Below are 16,554 nucleotides of genomic sequence, written 5' to 3' on the forward strand. Positions count from 1 at the left end.
AAACAAAATAATTAAATTATCAGTTAAAAGAGATAATACTAGTCGCTACAATAGGATTTTGGTTTTCGGAATTTTCACATGGTATTAGAGCATAAGTGATCATCCGGAAGCTCAGAAGCAAAGGAAATAATTTCGCTACTCAGAAGGAGCAGCAGGCCAAAATTCTTGAGGCAATGCATTTCATTCCCAAGCAGTTCGAGTTGCTTGGGGTAGTTCGATTTTTCAATGCAGGAGGTAGAAAAAGTTTGAATTTCCTAGATCAGTTATTCCAGTAGGCAGAGGGAGCTGCAAAAACTCAGTTTTTCGCTGAGAAGATTCCTGGTTAGACGTAGAGGGTTTTTCTACAGGTTACAGAAGCAGAATCTACGTCAGGTGAAAGAAAAAAGCATACACAGTAGAGGGAAAATTTTCCTAAGGGAACTTTGAGTCTTGGAAGTTCAAATTTCTAGTTGTAGATTGGCAGTAGCAACTTGTAGAACCACACATTCCAGAAGGGAGTGCGAGTTGCAACTGAGCACAGGGAAAGAGGGAATTTTTGACTTGATTAGAGATGGCCACAACTGAGTTGAGAGATCACGATACATTGGAGGGTTCCCCCAACTATGTCATCTAGAAGGCTAGGATGTCCTTCTTGTTGGATGAATATGACCTGAAGCTCTACATAGATAGTGTTGTGGCAGTTCCCTAGGATGCAGATCAACTAAAGAAATACAGGAAGGAGATGGCGCGGGCGAAGCGGTTGATCTTAGATGGAGTCTGGCACCATATAGTCTCACACATAGCTAGCAAGGATACTGCGAAAGAGATGTGGGATGCTGTTGCCATGCTATATCAGGGCACTTCCGAGTAGCGGAAGATATTCCTAGAGGAGAAGCTGAGATGCATCAAAATACAGAAAGGGGAAGGCATAGATCCCTTCCTCACTAGGATTCAGGAGGTTTAAGACCAGCTTGCAGCTATTGGGGCAACGCCTCAACCAACAGAGCTAATGAGATTGGCATTGAATAGTGTCTCTGAGAAGTGGAAAATATTTGTCTAAAGCATATTGGGCAGAGACATCCTACCAGAATGGGATAGGATGTGGCCAAACTTGTAGCAGGAGGAGTTGAGGTGAGCTCTGTTAAAGAGCCCTATCAGTGGCAGCAGTAGCAGTGAATCTAAGGTGGTGAAGGAGGAGGAGAATGTGGCCCTCACATTAAAGGGTTCCAGTTAGGGGCAGGGGGAGCAAAGAAGGAAAAAGGACCTATCAAAGGTTAAATGCTTTAGGTGTGGTGAGCACTACAACACCCAGTGTCCTCTCAGGAAGAAGGACAAGTCAGAGAAGCAAGACCAGCAGGCAGCTTCTGCAGAGATTGACAGGTTGTCCTCTCGGTTGGAGGAAGACTTTGCAATGTTCGCAGATATACCTCTAGGAGTGAGGTGAGGATATTTGATACTATAGTCTCAAAGTGTGAAAATTCCAAAATGGAACCCTATTGCAGCGATTGGTATTATTTCTCCTAATTGTTAATTAATTAACAATTTATCTGCTATGGAAAATATCGAAATAAACACACTGCAAGCTTCACAAATAAAAATACTGCGGAAAAATAATGCGCTAGAAACTGAGAAATGCTAATACACATAAAATTAACAAAATTATTTTTGGACAAAAGTCGTCGGAAAAGCCCAACTTGGGAAAACCGGTGCAACAGTTGACGGTTTTATTATTTTGCAGCAGTGAGAAATTCTGAATACAACTGGATGCCAAAATCTGGCAATCCTAAAGAGGAAAATACTGGAAAAGCTCTAGTGAGGAATTTCCTCACCACACAAGCAATCCCCGACATAACTTATCTTCAGAAACTTGGCCCTCTGACACTCTGCGTCAAGCTCTGTGGAACCTACTTGACACAAGCCTTTGATTGGTCTTTGATGAAGTCGTTTTGCCTGTTGCTAGCTGGAAAGATGCTTCTCCACCACTTTGGGACTCTTTCCTGTCCTCTAGAACTGAAGACGTCTTTCCCTCTTAGCAAATCAAACTTGCCTCTAGAAGATGCTACGTTTCCCTTGCGTCAGCTTCTCTGTGGCTCTTCTGCCTCTCTGCAAATGCACTCATTGGATTTGGAATACTTCCTCTAGCCTCACTGTCTCTGCCCCTATCACACTACTTCGATCTCTAGCTCTCTCTGACAACTGACTGCTGCTACTCTTGAAATCGATTTGCCAAGAAATCGAACTGCTCAAGTGTTCTCTCCATCACCACATCGACCTCCTCTTATAATCCTCTGTTGGAGCACCAACAACCAAGATTAAAACATAATCGATGGCTAGGATCATCTCTGGATCGATCCATGTGAGTTTCTAGATGATTCTTGCCTTGAATTAATCAATACTGATTAATTAACCATATTCCTTAAGTTTAGACTTGGGACATATTTAAAAACTGGTCAATAATTTAATTTGTGAGTTTCTAGATGATTCTTGCCTTGAATTAATCAATACTAATTAATTAACCATATTCCTTAAGTTTAGACTCAGGACATATTTAAAAACTGGTCAATAATTTAATTAAGTTATTTTTAGACGGAATTTCAAGAAACGATTTCTGGGTTTTGGAGATCTCATGTATTCTAGAATCTCCACCAAATTTCGTGGCTAGAACACATTCGATGCTACAAAAACTAACACTCCCTCTTACCGAGGAATTTGTTCTAGTGCTGTGCACCCTGCCACAACACCTTGTCTCTGCATCATCTCCTATCACGCTGCTGATGTCTAGCCATACTGTCCACCAACCACTGCACAACTCTGATATACATTGCATCTTTGTTGCTGCTGACACTGCCATACTGCTGCCAACACTGCATCTGCACTGCAACTCCCTCTCATCTATTGTTGTTGCAATTGCAAGATCTGCAACTGAAAATCATCCAAAATACTAAATCAACTGTGTTCAGTATGATGCATCTGTCTCCCGAGTCCTTGACTACTGCTAGGATTTTGCACTATCACTGAAGAATCTATACTCCTGCTAACTTTGCATTGTTTCCAACTCTGCATTGCGCTCCCTAGCATCTGACTGCTACTAGTCTGCAACTGTCACTTTGGTACTGACTGCATCAACTACCACTGATCCATCCTGCTACTGAATACTATGGTCCCCTGTAGCAAGGTATTGATCCATGGGGTGGACTCCTCAAGGACCCTGCCCAATTGTAGTGCTCTTGGGCTACAACATCAAGTCACCCCACCTCACTCCTAGAGGTATATCGACAAAAATAGCGAAGTCTTCCTCCAGCCTGGAGGAAAGCCTATCGATCTTTGCTGAAGTTGCCTACCGGTCCTTCTTTTCCTCCTTGTCCTTCTTCCTAAGAGGACACTGGGTACTGTAGTGACCAAGCTCACCACAACTGAAGCACTTGACCTTTGACAGGTCTTTCTTTCTCTTCTCCCCTTATCCTTGACTAGGACCCATAAATCTGAGGGCCACATTCTCCTCCTCCTTCACCGTCTTTGATCTGCTGCTGCTGCCACTTATGGAGCTCTTAGCAGAGCTCGTCTCAACTCCTCCTGCTGCAAATCAGCCCACATTTTATCCCAGTCTAGTAGCATATCTCTGCACAATATGCTTTGGAAAAAAACCTGCCAATATTTTGAGACGCTATTGAGTTCCAATCGTACTAGCTCTGTGGGTTGAGCTGCTGCCCCAACAACTGACAGTTGGTCTTGGACCTCTTGAATCCTGGTAAGGAAGGGGTCTATGCCTTCCCCTTTTTGCATTCGGATGAGTCTCAGCTTCTCCTCTACGTACATCTTCTGCTGCTCGAAAGTACCCTGGTACAACGTGGGGAGAGCATCTCGCATCTGTTTGGTAGTATCTTTGCTAGCTATATGTGAGACAACATGATCCTTGACTCCATCTAGAATCAACCACTTTGCTCGCGCCATCTCTTTCTTGTATTCTTTTTGTTGATCTGCATCTTAAGGAACCACCACTACTATATCAATATAGGCTTTCAGGCCATATTCATCTAGAAGGAAGGACATCCTTGCCTTCCAGATGACATAGTTGGAAGCTCCATCCAACCTGTCCTGATCATGAAGCTCAGTAGTGGCCATCTCAACAACTGTCGAAAACTTCCTCTTTGCTTCTGCTCGGTTGCTGCTCTTCTATTCATACTCCCTTATCGAGTGAGAATATCTGCTTACAACTATTGCTAATTTGCAAGGAAAATCGAACTTCTTGAGACTAGAAGTTCCCTGAGGAAAATTTTCCCTCTGTGTGTGATCTTCTCTCTTCCACCTCGATGTTGGTTCTGCTTCAGCGTACTGCTGCAAAACTCTTTGCATCCATCTAGAGATCTACCCAACAAAATGACTGAGCTGCTCCCTCTACCCTTGGAATCACTTGATCTAGAAGGATCAAGTTTTTCTTCCCCTCACTCAGAAAAAACCAACCTCCTCAAGCAACTCAGCCTCCTAGCAAAAATATTGCGCCCTTGGGAATTTTGGCCTGCTTCCCTTACTAAGCAATGAAATTCCTTTCCTTCATTTTTGAGCTCTCTAGTTGATCAACTATGCTCTGATACCATGTGAAAATTCCAAATTGGAACCCTATTGCAGCAACTGATATTATTTCTCCTAATTGTTAATTAATTAACAATTTATCTGCTACAACAAATATCGAAATAAACACACTGCAACCTTCACAATTAAAAATACTATGGAAAAATAATGCATTGGAAATTGAGAAATGCTAGCACACACACATAAAATTAACACAATTATTGTTGGACAAAAGTCCCGAAAAAACCCAACTTGCGAAAACTGGTGTAGTAGCTGAGGGTTTTATTATTATGCAATAGGTGAGAAATTTTGAGTACAACTGGATGCCGAAATCTAGAAATCCTATAAAGAAAAATACTGTAAAAAATATAGTGAGGAATTTCATCACCCCACAGTCAATCCCCAACACAACTTGCCTTCAGAAACTTGGCTCTCTGACCCTCTGCATCAAACTCTACGCTACTCTGCGCAGCCTACTTGACATCAAGCCTTTGACTGGTCTCTGATGAAGTCATTATGCCCATTGTTGGATGGAAATATGCTTCTCCAACACTTTGGGACTACTTCCCGACCTTTGGAACTGAAGACGTCTTTCCCTCTCAGCAAATCGAACTTGCCTCTAGAAGTTGCTGCGCTGCCCTTGTGCCAGCTTTTTTGTGGCTCTTTTGCCTCTCTGCAAATGCACTCACTGGATCTGGAATACTTCATCCAGCCTCACTGTCTTTGCCCCTCTCACACTGCTTCAATATCTAGCTCTCTCCGGCAACTAATTGCTGCTACTCCGAAATCGATCTGCCAAGAAATCGATCTGCTCTAGTGTTCTCTCCATCAACACATCGACCTCATCTTATAATCCTCTGTTGGAGCACCAACGACCAAGATTAAAACATAATCGATGACTAGGATCATCTCTGGATCGATTCGTGTGAGTTTCTAGATGATTCTCTCGATGACTTAATTAATATTGATTAATTAACCGTATTCCCTAAGTTTAGACTTATGAAATATTTAAAAACTTGTCAATAATTTAATCAAATCATTTCTAGGCATAATTTCCAGAAAAGATTTTTGGGTTTTGGAGATCTCATGTATTCTAGCCTCTCCACCAAATTTCGTGGCTAGAACACATCTGATGCTAGAAAAACTAACATAGAGAACTCCAGAGATTGGGCAGGTTCCTTGAGGAGTCCACCTCATGGATGAGTACCTTGCTACAAGGGCCCAAAGTATTCAGTAGAAGGATGGATTAGTGGCAGTTGATGTAGTCATTACCAGAGTGACAGTTGCAGACTAGTAGCAGTCAGATGTTGGGGAGCCCAGTGCAGAAGTGGCACAATGCAGAGTTAGTAGCAACGCAAATTCTTTGGTGGACAGTGCAGTTGCTAGTAGCAGTCAGGACTCGGGAGACAAATGCATCATACTGGACACACTTGATTCAATATTTTGGATGCTTTTCAGTTGCAGCAACAACAGATGAGAGGGAGTTGCAGTGCAGATGTAGAGTTGGCAGTAGTATCGTGGTGTCAGAAACAACATGGATGCAGCATCAAAGTTACATAGTAGTTGGTGGGTGGTAGCATCTAGACATCAACAACATGACAGGAGATGATACAGAGACAGAGTGTTGTGACAGGGTGTGCAACACTAAAACACATTCCTCGCTAAGAGGGAGTGTTAGTTTTTGTAGCATCGCATGTGTTGTAGCCACGAAATTTGGTGGAAAGGCTAGAATACATGAGATCTCCAAGATAGAGAAATCGTTTATGGAAATTCCACCTAGAAGTGACTTAATTAGATTATTAACCAATTTTTTAATGTTTCCTAAGTCTAAACATAGGAAAATTGGTTAATTAATCAGTGTTAATTAATTCAAGGTAAGAATCATCTAGAAACTCACATAGATCGATTCCAAGATGATCCTAGCCATCGATTAAGTTTTAATTTTGGTCGTTGGTGCTTGAACAATGGATTCTAAGAGGAAGTTGATGGGCACTTGGAGAATACACTTGAGAACACCAAAAATTCGATTTCCTTGGCAGATCAATTTCCAGAGTAGTAGCAGTCAATTGCCAGAGAGCTAGAGATCGAAGCAGTGAGTGAGGGGCATGGACAGTGAGTCTGGAGGAAGTTTTCAATATCTATAGAAGCAACAACAAGAGGGATGAGTTATTTCCAGTGAGGCAGCACAAAGGACTACGCATTTGCTTCAGATTGGCAGTGCGATTTAGCTAAGGAAAAAATCGTTCTTAGTTCCAGAGGTCGGGAAGAGGTTCCAGAGTGACGGAGATACGATTTTCTCAGTAGAGGTAGGCAGAACGACTTCATCTGAGACTGCTTAGAGGCTTGATGTCATAAGGACTGTGCACACCAACGCAGAAGATGACAGAGGGTCCAGGAGGCCGAGTTTTTTTAAGGCAGGTGGTGACGGGATTGCTTGTTGAGGAAGGGTAATTCCCTTCAATAATTTTGCCCATATTTTATTGATGTGGATTGCCAGTTTCAGGCATCCAGATTGTACTTAGATGTCACTATTGCATAATAAAATAAAACTCTCATCTGCTGCACCATTTTTCCCGCATTGGGTTTTTCCGGGGACTTTTGTGCAAAAACAATGGTGTTATTTTTATGTGTATGTGCTAGTATTTTCTCAGTTCTAGTGCTATTTTATTTTCCGCAGTTTTATTTGTGAATGTTGCAGTGTGTTTATTTCGATGTTTTCATAGCAATAAACTGAATAATTAAATCACCAGTTAGAAGAAATAATACCAGTTGCTGCAATAGGATTCCAGTTTTTGGAATTTTCACATATAGCTAGAACAAAGTGGGTGGGGTTCAGAGTGGCAGCCTCTGCCCTAAGCCGTTGTCGTTGTGCTTGTATAATATGAGTGACAACATGAATCATCCTTCTCCTTGGCATACGACCTCTTTGTAATCCACCCTGTGTTTTGTTTTTGGAACAAACACTGACAACAACTTGGCACTAGGAATAACACAACCTCTTGAGGAAAATAATCTTGATGCTCAGCTCTTGATATTTGCTTCAAAATGATTCTCTTCTAGACTCTTGAGAACTTGCCCCTTTGGTGAAGAATTGAACTCGGTCCTTGATATTATACCCCTGCAAACACAATTGGGGAATTTGAAATGATCTTCCTCCAAGAGATAACTAGGGTGGCACACAAAGTCCATTGAAATTAGCTTGAGTTTCGCTTGAAACTCTTGAACTCGTTCGAGCTCCTTTCAATTGTCAATGAAATAGATAGAATAGAATGATTTACAATTGACTTCCTCCTACTTTTATAATTCTTCATGCAGTCTCCCTCTAGCTTCTCGATTATCCCTTCTTCCTTATTATTTTAAGGGTGGGATCCATTATCCACTTTTGCCACCATTTAAATAAAATAATAATTTTCCGCCATTCCAATAAAATAATAATTTGCCTCCCTCTATAATAAAATATTATTTTGCCGTCATTCCATTAAAATAATGATTTGCATTCCTCCAATAAAATATTATTTTGCTGCCATTTCATTAAAATAATAATTTCTCCCCTTTTCTCCCAAAATAATATTTTCCCCTTTTAATATTATCTAAAATTTGGCAAATCTCCTAAGTGATTTTTACATGCACAGATTTGGGAACATTACATATGGAGGAATTTTAGGGTTTATCAACATTTAATCTCAATGCATAGGTAGGGCTTGCGAAGCAGATTACAGAGAAAAAAGAGAAGATGAATAATTGATGCACTCATATTGCACAACAGGATCACAATGATGCTCTATTAGAGAAATTTTGAGGTCTAAAATGGGTCTCCTAAGAAAAATGTACAACCAAAATAAACTTTATAAGAACCAATAGGATTCAAGATGATGATGTCAACCATGGGGGATGATTCACCATTTTTGGAGTAAAAAAAGCAAAAAGATTAAAAAATAATAAAATAATAAAACTATTTGTTCAACTCGTATTTTCAACTTATCTCCCTAAGGTTTTACTCAAATTTCGAGCAGTAGTACTCGTTGGATGTAAAATTTAATTCCTCATCCAAGGAGTACGCATGTTGCATAGTTTCGATAGGACCTACTACACGAAAAATGAGAAATACATAAAAAACGTGATTGCAATCACATTTTTCATGTATTTCTCACTTTTCATGTAGCATGGTCCATTGAAAGTATGCAAAATGGGTACTTCTTAAATGAAGAATCAAATTATGCATCCAACGAGTGTTCCCACTTGAAATTTGAGTAAACCCATAGGGAGATAAGTTGAAAATACGAGTTGAAAAAATAGTTTTTTCTTTTTTTCCTTCTAAAATTTGATGATGTCATCTAATCTTATTTTATTATTTCCACTATTATTTTATAATTTCCTTAGGAGACCAATCTTAGACCTCAAAATTCCTCTAATGCCAAGACAATGGAGTTATCAAAAAAGGCACCAGGCTCTTATACCGCTGGCAGGTTGAGGATTGAATAACTCCATGCATGATAATTTTATTAAAATAGGACAAATATATACACAGAAATGACCTTTTGTTTCATCTACCCACAAGATTGAGGATGGTTGTTCCTATTCACCTATGACTCTTTATTTTCTCTAAGATCAAAAAATTTACAATGCAATATTACCAAGGTTTAGGTATCTAACATATATGAAATAAAAAAAAATCCACAAAATCCTTTGCTAATTGGTGTAATCCTTGTAGTATTAGTCTTGATTCAATATTTTCTAATCAATTTATGTAAAGAAAGAACCATCCGTCTTCCTTGGCAACAACACTACAGATGCAAAAGAATTCTTACATGGAACTATATGACATATCCAATATTTCTTGGACTTTCTTATATCTCATCCTTGAATACCTTAGGATATCTAAAGGGAAGAGAAATGGCTAATTTCAACCTTTCTAACAACTTAGTGACGTGGTTTTGTCCCTAATGTAGTGGCAATTGGAGGTGGGTCCTGAAATAGGTCAACAAACTCATTAATTAATTGTTGCACCAAGCCTTTTGTCTTTTTGTTTTTTATGCTTCTACCTTGAAATGCAAGCCCTTCATGGAATTACATAAAAAAATGAAACAAAAGTCACCTTGAGTAAGATATTTGGCCATTTTATATTGAGATCAATCAATATGCACTTAGTTGTATCCCTCTAATTGTGATAAGTTGTTGTCCTTTTCCAAACTTCATGTACAACTCATTAAAGTCCATCCGGAATTCACCAATAGCATCAACTTGGGGTCTATGAAGTTATAAGTTCTACTCAATGTTATCAGAACCAGACTAGTCATCGAACTGGTAGACCCCCCAGACTGGAAACTGGTCAAAACTGGACCATAACTGGTAAAAAAACTGGAACAAAAAATCAATCACCAAAAACACATAAAATATTCAAATTTTAAAGAAAAGCATATATATTCATGTGCATCCATATGAATCCAAGGTTCTAAACTATTTATACACAAATAAGCAAAAGATCTCATTTATATAGTATGTAAGGGTGAACATAACCAAAATAACACTAAGTGCAATCCATCTCTGAACCGAAAATATATCAACAAACAAAACCTAGATGGCCTCTAGCATCCAAAAAAAATCATGCCACAAAAAATACCTACATATCATCAAAATATTTTCCTATATTGGGATCTTCGCCATCAATATCGCCCTCTAAGCATTAAAATAAGATAGAAAAAGCTTAGCATGTCAAGTCAAGATTTTGTTTGAGTGATGAGTACATTTTTAGTAGGATCATGATACAGGAGTTCAACAACCAATGCCACTAACATCAAGATACATAGAGGGGTTGGTGCTCTTGATTAAATGTTAGTTCCATACCCTCGTATATGACGAAATCCAATGGAAACATTGCAATCCCCCCAATCCTAAAATCTTAAAAATTTGTTAATTTTATTGGATTTTGAGTTGGATCTAAAATCCGACTTCCTCCATATGAAATCCAATGAGTTTGGAACCACTCTCAAACATCCTAAGTCAATTAATGGTAATGTCACAAAATTAAGTAAAAGTAACATTCTCATTTTCATCCTTTTACATCAAGAATTTAACATTACCATTAATTGCATAGCATTAGTAGGGGAGTATGGTCAAATAGTAGGCTTCCCCACTCATATATCATTGCTTTAAAAAAAAATTGCATTCAAAGGGTCCTTCGTAGCGTCATACAAAACTAGCTGGTTCAGTACCAAACTGGCCAGTTTAGTGAAAAAAGGCCAATTCACTACCAAACTGGCTGGTTTAGTGAAAAAAGGCAAGTTCACTACCGAACCGGCCAAAAATGGCCTGGTTTACTAGTATGAACCAGTTTTTCCCTCCAACCGGTGAGACATGTTGGTTTTGGCCAGTCCATTTCAGTTATGATAACATTGGTGCTGCTAGAATCAATAAGAGTAACCACAATTCTTTCCTTTTAAATTTCTTTTTAACCTAAAGAAACTAATATTGAATAATTCCCAATGGACATAAAGGGACAAAATTGGGTCCTCTTTTTGTTTTTTCTCCTAAATTTCTGCTACCTCCTCTTGATCATTCCCAGGTTGTTCTTTGGCTATACATTCTATCATGTGGATCATGCTAATAACTCTATCCTTGTGCACTTTGAACCACTTCTCTTTCAAATTAAAACAAAGTTGTTTTCAATGTAAATTAACAATGATAATAGAGACTACTACTATACTTTTAAACTTTCCAACAATATGTTTAAAGGAGAAAATTTAGGTTCCACTTTACCTTTGAGTTCTACCTTCATTTTCAGGGCAGGATTCTCTTGACAGGTGGTTTCTGAGAACCTGTAAATAGACTTTTTCTTGTTGAATTCCCTATTGAAGAGTGGCAGGCTGGAACACTTTGACATACACCCAAATGGACTCTTTAATATGTAGATATACATGGAAACTTCATGCCCAGGAGAAATATTATCTACAAACAAGATAGCTTAATGGAACTCTACCTTGTTGCTTCATGTTTTAAGGGCTAAGTAGGACACAAAACAATAATAAAATGTAGTTACAAATTGGTTCCAAGTGATTATCTTTTGTTGACCTCTCTCATCCCGTGAATCAAATACAAACCCATCAAGGTGAGAGTTGTAAAATATTTTTTTTTGTTATTAACCATAGGGTTCAATTTGAAAAGATGAGAGAGTTACTCTATCCAAGTCGTTGATTTGATATCATTGCTAATATGGCCAAACATAGGAATGGGGATGTAATTTTTGGTTCATGCTTTTCTCAATCAGATTGATTCATATGATTGCGCATTTGTTTTGTATAGTTGTTTGAAAAAGGCATAAAATCATGGTCATGATGACCATCTCTTTTCAAGTTACTCTATCCAAGTCGTTGATTTGATATCATTGCTAATATGGCCAAACATAGGAATGGGGATGTAACTTATGGTTCATGCTTTTCTCAATCAGATTGATTCATATGATTGCGCATTTGTTTTGTCTAGTTGTTTGAAAAAGGCATAAAATCATGGTCATGATGACCATCCTCTCTTCTCTAATTTCAGTGTCTTCGATGGCCTTGTTCACCACTACTTTCATCTCATTATTCCCTTCTATCCATGGTTACAATCATTGAACAAATGGCCTGATTCATTTTTTGTACAGTGTTTCTTATTCATCCATGTGACTTTTATGGCTTCTTCTGCTGGCAGTGAATTATTTGAATTTCAACTATTTTCAATAGCTAAAAAAGAAGCCATTGTTGCTGTTTGAGCATGAAGCAAAGAACATTCTTTGACACCATTATTATAATCTTAACTTGAACACAATTGATAAACAAGGAAAGAGTAAGAAAAATGAACATTTTCTCTTCAAATGAAGAACTCCGAGAAGGGCTTAAAAAAATCAGCTAGTAACATGCAATGACATGCAGTTGTGACAACAAACTTGAAAAGTTTTTAAGTGAAACATACAATAACATGTAATGACATGCAATTAAAGCAGTGGACTAGTACATAATTTTTATATTATATAATAGACTAGTACATAATTTTTATATTATATAATGATTTACTTGTCACAATTTAGAATAATTTAGAATATTCTAACAACCATTCTAAAAACTATGCAACTAAATGTAATAGACAATGTTAATCTTCCAAATACAATATTAATTTGCTAAAAGGAAAAAAATTGTCGTTGCGATTGACCAAAAAGTCAATTTTTTGAACTACCTACAACAAAACATCTAAACAGCATAACATTTGTTGAAACTTACGTGCCTATTTATAATTTCTTGTCCCTCTTACCCCTTTGATCCTTGCATGTGGGATAAGTGGCTTTACATGCATGCTTTATCTTTAACATTTCACCATCTAGAAAATTCCAATTGCTACTTGTGTATCAATTCCTTTTATAACTTACTTTAAAATGAAATTAAGGCAATTAATGTCCCACCAACCATGACTTAGCTAAAACCTTGATGGCTAAATGACGTACAAACAACTAGAATAAAGTACATACAACAAACGGAAAGCTCTAAAGACTACATAAGATATCGATAATTACATGATTACGTTGAGTGCAACTGAGTAACATAAAGTATATTATATTTACGCATCATTACGCTGATATGCATATATTCTAAGATAATATGCTATTGTTTATGGAATCTTAATTTTATTAACAATTTTGTCTTACTATACTGCTAATGTCTTATGTACACAGAGATCTATCTTACAACCAGTTTTCTGGAGCTCTTCCAGGATGGCTGAACAGTTTGACAGTGTATGCAAATAGGATTAATTTCTGATATGAAGTCATCAGTTGACTTTTTAAACTAATTTGATATAATTGTCCGTTATTATTAGTAACTTCCTTCTTTACTAGTAAATGTCAGTGTCTATTGTTGGGCAATCAACACGCCTTTTTCTATCAACTACATTGCACAATTTATAATATATTATATCGTGACATGCAGGAATCTGGTAGGAAATTACTTCGCAACAAATGAAACGGATAATAGGTAGCCACGCCCTCTTTCTATCTCATATTTTATTTAAGAGCAAAGACAGACGAAAAATACGAGTTGACAGACGAAAAATACGAGTTAATATTGAAAAATATTGTTTGATTTCACCGACTAAAGGGGAAAATGCTAGAATTTAATAGACTATACAAAATCATCGTTCTAATATTTATTCAGGATATAAGCAACCGGGCATGAGTCTGAAACCTGTGTCCTAATATCCTGATTTTTTATCTTTTATATTTTTCAGAATATTAAGTGGTGTTTCTTTTCGACTATAATCATCGTGAATAATCATTATAATTGGTAATTACCAACAACTTCGCTCTTACAGATTTTCTGGGAGAGGATTAGGTTGCCTCCAACGGACCTTTCCTTGCAATGGAGCTCCACGTTGTGAGTTATTTTAACCTCTTCCCTTTTAAGTACAAAAGTTGCATTTTACATAGGGTCATCTGTTTTATTCCTATGCAGTAGTGTGTATATAGGATCCTGCACTTGCAAATTGGGGTAACTATTCATGTAAAGTGGGCTTTATTAATGAAGGCAACAACTTTAAGGTTTTCACTTTCTCTTCTCTTTTCTCTTTTTGGTTTGTTTCATTTGTGCTATGTTTTCAAATGTATGTTTTTTTTATTTATAAAATTATCTTTTATAATTCAACATAGTGAATATGTTTTTCTCATGGCCCATTAAACCTTTAATTTTTCTTGTTGATTTTTATTGAGAAGATTTAGCAATGAGCTGTTTGCAGAATTTGATACAATTTTCAGATTTGTCCTTTACCCGTGACCATAATTAATTTTGTTATAGCCCTATCTTTGTCTTATATCTTAATATGTTAATGTTGATAATAGATACCAACAATAAGATTCTTCCTTAATGCTTCCTACATAAGAGAACCTTCCCTTTGGTCATTAGTGATACCATTTATTTAAAATGTTTTTCTAAAACTTAGTCACTCTGCTATATTTTGTGGAAAGATGTATGGAAAGGAAGAGAGAATGATTCATACACCCTTGGGGCATTACACATCCTTCTCATCATTAAATAAATTTTACATAAGTCAAGAATTTTCCAAAATCACCTAAAACTAACCACTTCTAAATATATCTAGGATTTGCATGATTTTTTAAAAATATCTTGACTAATAGTGTATAAAAATATATTTCTAAAAGTGACTGACAACTAACTATCTGACTACTTTACTTAACAAGATATTTCATTCTTTAACACTCCCTCTTAATCTCAACTATTACATTCACTAGTACTAACAACTCCCCCTTAATTATGACCACTACTACCTGTTGGTCTCAACTAGGCTTACAATACTTATACCATTTCAATTTTTTTTTTTACTTCTGCATGTTGATCCACAACGCTACTTTGCACAAGTCTTTTCTTCCCATTGCTCCAAAACTTTGTATTCCACATACTTTTTACTCTTCTTTAATAGTTCCTTGTCTTTAGTGTCGTCTTTATCTGATTCTTTGTCTCATCTAGTTGTACCTTGGCTACCGTTGACTGAACTTTTCTGTCAATTACTATAAGATCAAAAAAAACATATTCATGTTCTTTCATCTTCTCTTCCACTGCCACAGAGTCTTCAAGAACTCTAATGGTTTCCTTGATTTCTTCTACTGAATTTTTTGTTGTAGTTATTGTAGCTTTTCCATAACCACTTTCCTTTATCATACTTGGTGTTTGAAAGTCACTCTTCAAGAAACACTAACTCAACTTCAATTCAAGTTTCACTACTAAGTTATCCTCACCTGATATTGCCACTATAAAGACAATTTTAATTTCATCCTCCACATGTGTATCTACACACTTAGCTTCACTGTTTTTATGTAATGTTCCTTCCTAAATTATTTTGGAACATGATTAATTTCTACATTTTGGGGCCAATTTTGGAGGTGACGGGGCCCATTTCATTTTTATTAGAAGACTTAGGAGTTAGAAGTAAGTTACTTTGGGATTTTGTTAGTAGCATCTGGGGCCACCCACACAAGGAAATACGCACTCCCTAAGCCAATGGTTCGAAATGAATTAGAGGGAAAATCGAAGGTTTAGTGAGGGACCCACGAAGGAGGGAAAAAGGCTCCACGAAATCTATAAAAAGGAGGCAACACTCTTCATTTGACACCTTTTTGGCATATTGATTTCTCTTTGGTTGCTTGAGCTGCTTAGTCGAGTAACTTGTTGTACAACAAGAGTTCTTCAACCGAAGAGCTCACCCTTTTTTTAGGGTACTTCGACTGCCACCCTAGGAAGGTTTTTCTTCATTCTTCTGGAGGAGGATTTCATTGTGGTTTCCAGCAGTTGCATTCATCTCCAGGTGGTGCGTATTACTGGAGAAATCAGTGAAGAGGAGGCTGAGTTTGCTTGTGCTGTCTTGCAGTGGAGTTTGGTTGGGAGATTTTCTGGAGAGGAGGCATAGGAAGGTTGCTATCATTTTAGAGAGTTTGGGAGCTGGAGGAGGGTGCTTCTTAGCAGTGTGACTTTCGCACTTCCTGGGCTAGCGCAGAGGCAACATTGGGTGCACACGCGGGAGGTAGAGCATCAGTCTTTAAGGCTGAACTTTGCCGGGGGAGCTAAGGGAACCATTTGTGGAGGAGATTCCTACATTTCCGGAGCTTGGGAGGAGGTTTTTGCCTGTATTCCTTGTAGGTTGTATTCTTGAGGAGTTTGGAGGGCGTAGGGCATATTGGGGGCCGAATTTGGGAGGTTGGATTCAGACCAAAACCTTTCTGGGTTTTTGTGAGTTTTGGTCACAGAGATTGGGGCTAATTTTGTAACATTTTTCGAGCAGTGGAAGTGGGTTTTCTTGCAGTTCCTTTCGAGTCAATAGTGTAGTTTTCTGGGCAGCACAGAGCATTAGAGGAGCATTCATTTTCGAGTGCTTGATATCATTGTATCATCACCTGGGTTTTGTCATGCTTGCCATTGAGGCAAGCCCAGGTGCATTCCTCCATACTATTGTACTTGTTCCATTGATTAATAA

At 37.8% G+C, this 16,554-nt stretch overlaps 1 protein-coding gene across 1 annotated transcript in view; it reads left to right on the top strand.

The window, feature by feature from the left end:
• Positions 1–16,554, top strand: part of LOC149227581 (putative LRR receptor-like serine/threonine-protein kinase At1g56130) — a 317,042-nt gene that overhangs the window by 254,043 nt on the left and 46,445 nt on the right. Inside the window, exons 7-9 of the mRNA XM_089380542.1 lie at positions 13,250–13,309; positions 13,503–13,547; positions 13,885–13,946. Coding sequence (XP_089236668.1) covers positions 13,250–13,309; positions 13,503–13,547; positions 13,885–13,946 — 167 coding nt within the window. The remainder of the gene's footprint in view (positions 1–13,249; positions 13,310–13,502; positions 13,548–13,884; positions 13,947–16,554) is intronic.

The sequence above is a fragment of the Pinus tabuliformis genome, chromosome J (genome assembly GCF_031772625.1).
Source record: "Pinus tabuliformis cultivar Carrire ecotype Pingquan chromosome J, CPIR1, whole genome shotgun sequence".
NCBI classification, from domain to species: Eukaryota; Viridiplantae; Streptophyta; class Pinopsida; order Pinales; family Pinaceae; genus Pinus; species Pinus tabuliformis.